Below are 2,967 nucleotides of genomic sequence, written 5' to 3'. Positions count from 1 at the left end.
CTTTGGCAGTGCACCAATCTCTGAACGGGTTCTCAGCAAACTGCAAGCCATTGTCGCTGATGAGAACCTTAGGTGTTCCAAATCTTGTCATGATGTTCTTCCATACGAATTTTATCATGTGCCTCCTGGATATGCACGTCAGAGGCTCAGCTTCGATCCACTTTGTGAAGTAGTCCACAGCTACCACCATGTACTTTAGTTTCCCTGGTGCTTATGGGAATGGGCCCACTATATCTATGCCCCACTGGTAGAAGGGCCATGGGCTAGATATGTTGCTTAGCGGGGCCAAGGGATTAGCCTGGACTGGGGCATAAGATTGGCATTCCCCACATTTCTTGGTTACTTCTATCGCATCATGTTGTATCGTTGGCCAGTATATCCCCATTCGTAACACCTTGCCCGTCAAGGCTCTCACCCCCTCATGTGCGCCCACCTGTCCTGAGTGTGCCTCCTGCAATATCTCTACCCCCTTGGCCTGATCCACACATTTTAACCATGGATACGTGAACCCTTTCTTGTACAATTCTCCATTCACCAATGCGTATGAGGGCGCCTTTATACGTATTTTTATGGCTTCATCATGACCATCTGGCAACACTCCTTTTTGGAGGTATTCCTGGTACGGTGTCATCCATGTGGGTCCAGCGGGGGTTAGGGTGTTCACTTGCTGCTCATCTATACTCCTTTCTCGGAGTACCTCTACTAAAACTTTCTTTGATAGATGGTCAAAGCATGTGGACGCCAACTTACTCAAAGCGTCTGCCCTCTTGTTTTCGCTTCTGGGTATCTGCTTGATTGTAAACCGGTCGAACGATCCTACTAGTTGTTTCACCATCTTTACATATTTTCCCATTCTTGGGTCTCTTACCTCGAAACTACCATTGACTTGATTTGTAGCTAACCTCGAGTCGGTTAAGGCTGTTACAGCTTTCGCACCCATCTGTTTAGCTAACCGTAGTCCTGCAAGAAGTGCTTCGTACTCCGCCTCGTTGTTTGATGTATGGAAGTCGAAGCGGAGGGCATAGGTTACCTCCTCTGCTTCTGGGCTTGTTAGGATCAGTCCCTCCCCCGAGCCTTCCCTGCTGGATGCTCCATCCGTATACATGGTCCATGAACCATGCTTAGCCAGGGCCTCTTCAACTACCCACACCTTCTCCTTCGTCGGGTTCCCTCCGTCTGGGATTTCCAGTAAGAAGTCGGCTAGCACCTACCCTTTGATGCTTGTTCTTGGGCGGTAGTTTATGTCATGTTCCCCCAACTCAATTGCCCACTTGGCCAGCCGCCCTGGCGTCTCTGACTTGAGCAAGATCTGTTTAATGGGGTAGCTCGTGAGTACCTCGATTTGGTGTGCCTGGAAGTATCGCCTTAGTTATCTCGCAGCGTAGATGAGTGCTAATACCAACTTTTCCAGTGTGGGATAATTGAGTTCTGGTCCTTGCAGTGCTCTACTAACAAAGTACACTGGCCTTTGTTCCCCCTTCCTTTCTACAACCAATACCGAGGATATCGCTTTGCCTGACGTTGAAAGATACACTTGTAATGTTTCTCCAGGGATAGGGGTGGCCAAAGTTGGCAGCTCGTGTAGCGCTTCCTTGATTTTCTGGAGCGCCTTTTCTGCCTCATTTGTCCACTGGAATTTGCTTTTCTCAATGCACCCCTTTAATGTGTGGAACAATGGCATGGCCTTGTCAGCGGATTTCGAAATGAACATGCTTAGCGCTGTAAGCTTCCCGTTCAAACCCTGTGCATCCCGAAGAGAGTTTGGGGTTGGCGTCTCGATGAACTCGTCAACGTTGGTCGGGCTAGGTTGGACGCCTTGTCTGGTGACATAGTATCCCAGGAATTGCCCCTCTTCTACTCCAAACGTGCACTTAACTGGGCTTAGCTTCATCTTGACCGCTTCTGACGTCTGGAATGTTTCCTCGATGTCTTGCAGCATCCTTCCCTCATTCGGGCTTTTAATTACCATATCGTCCACGTACACTTCGATGTTCCTTCCAATTTGCTTAGCGAATATCGAGTCAACCAGACGTTGATATGTTGCCCCTGCGTTCTTTAATCCGAAAGGCATCTTAGTGTAGCAAAAGGTGCCATGATCTGTATAGAAGGCAGTTTTCTCTTCGTCTTCCTTGCTCATCAAAATCTGGTGATATCCCTTATATGCGTCCAAAAAGCATTTCATTTTAAATCCCTGTAGTGAGTCTACTTTCTGATCGATCTTCGGGAGGGGATAGCAGTCCTTAGGGCATGCCTTATTTAGATCGGAGAAGTCTATGCACATACGCCACGATCCATCCTGCTTGCGAACCATAATTGGGTTCGCGATCCACGTTAGGAATATTGCCTCCCTTAATATCCCGACCTCCGTCAGCTTAGTCACTTCTGCATTAATCGCCCTATTACGGTCTCCCCCTGGACCCTCTTCATCTGCTTAACTTCTTTTACTCCTGGTCTGATCATCGGTTTGTGTTCAATGACCTTCCTTTCTACTCCCACCATGTTTGTAGGAGTCCATGCGAACACATGTTTGTAGTGTTTGAGCAAGTCGACCAGCGCTCTTCTCGTGTAATCTGGGAAGTCACATTCAATGCTGATCGGCTGATCAGGGTGTCTTTCATTGCTTACCTCCTTCCCCTTTATGGGACTGCCCCTGGGTCTTTTGGACCCTTTGGTTATTTCTGCTGGCTTCATGACTGTATAGCATTGCAATTCTTTGGGTTGAGTGGCCAGTATCATGGCCTCGCCTTTCGGTGTGTCAAATTTCATGATTCCATGCATGGTTGATGGTACTGCCCCTAGCTTCAAGAGGGATGTTCTTCCTAGAATGATGTTGTGCTTTGCTGAGTGTTAGATGACCGCAAAGTCTATCAGGGCGGTTTTCTTTCGCTGCTTGTCATGGCTAGTGATTGTCAGGGGAAGGTGGATTGTGCCCAGCGGCCACATGCTATGGCCGGTGAATCCCACCAG

The 2,967-nt window shown here is 48.4% G+C and overlaps 1 protein-coding gene across 1 annotated transcript; it reads right to left on the bottom strand.

The window, feature by feature from the left end:
- Nucleotides 1-211: 211 nt before the first annotated feature.
- On the bottom strand, nucleotides 212-1,105 carry LOC145075355 (uncharacterized). The gene has a single exon (XM_079021632.1). The coding sequence runs from the start codon at nucleotides 1,103-1,105 to the stop codon at nucleotides 212-214; it is 894 nt and encodes a 297-aa protein (XP_078877758.1).
- Between the last annotated feature and the right edge of the window lie 1,862 nt (nucleotides 1,106-2,967).

Source organism: Lactuca serriola, chromosome 9 (genome assembly GCF_051521515.1).
Source record: "Lactuca serriola cultivar US96UC23 chromosome 9, Lser_US96UC23_V15, whole genome shotgun sequence".
Taxonomy (NCBI): domain Eukaryota; kingdom Viridiplantae; phylum Streptophyta; class Magnoliopsida; order Asterales; family Asteraceae; genus Lactuca; species Lactuca serriola.
The sequence above is the reverse complement of the archived record's forward strand: the minus strand, read 5'-3'. Positions and strand labels throughout refer to the sequence as shown.

What these genes read in the sequence shown, in the direction of transcription:
- LOC145075355 (XM_079021632.1), bottom strand. Translation starts at nt 1,105, where the DNA reads ATGTATACGGATGGAGCATCCAGCAGGGAAGGCTCGGGGGAGGGACTG.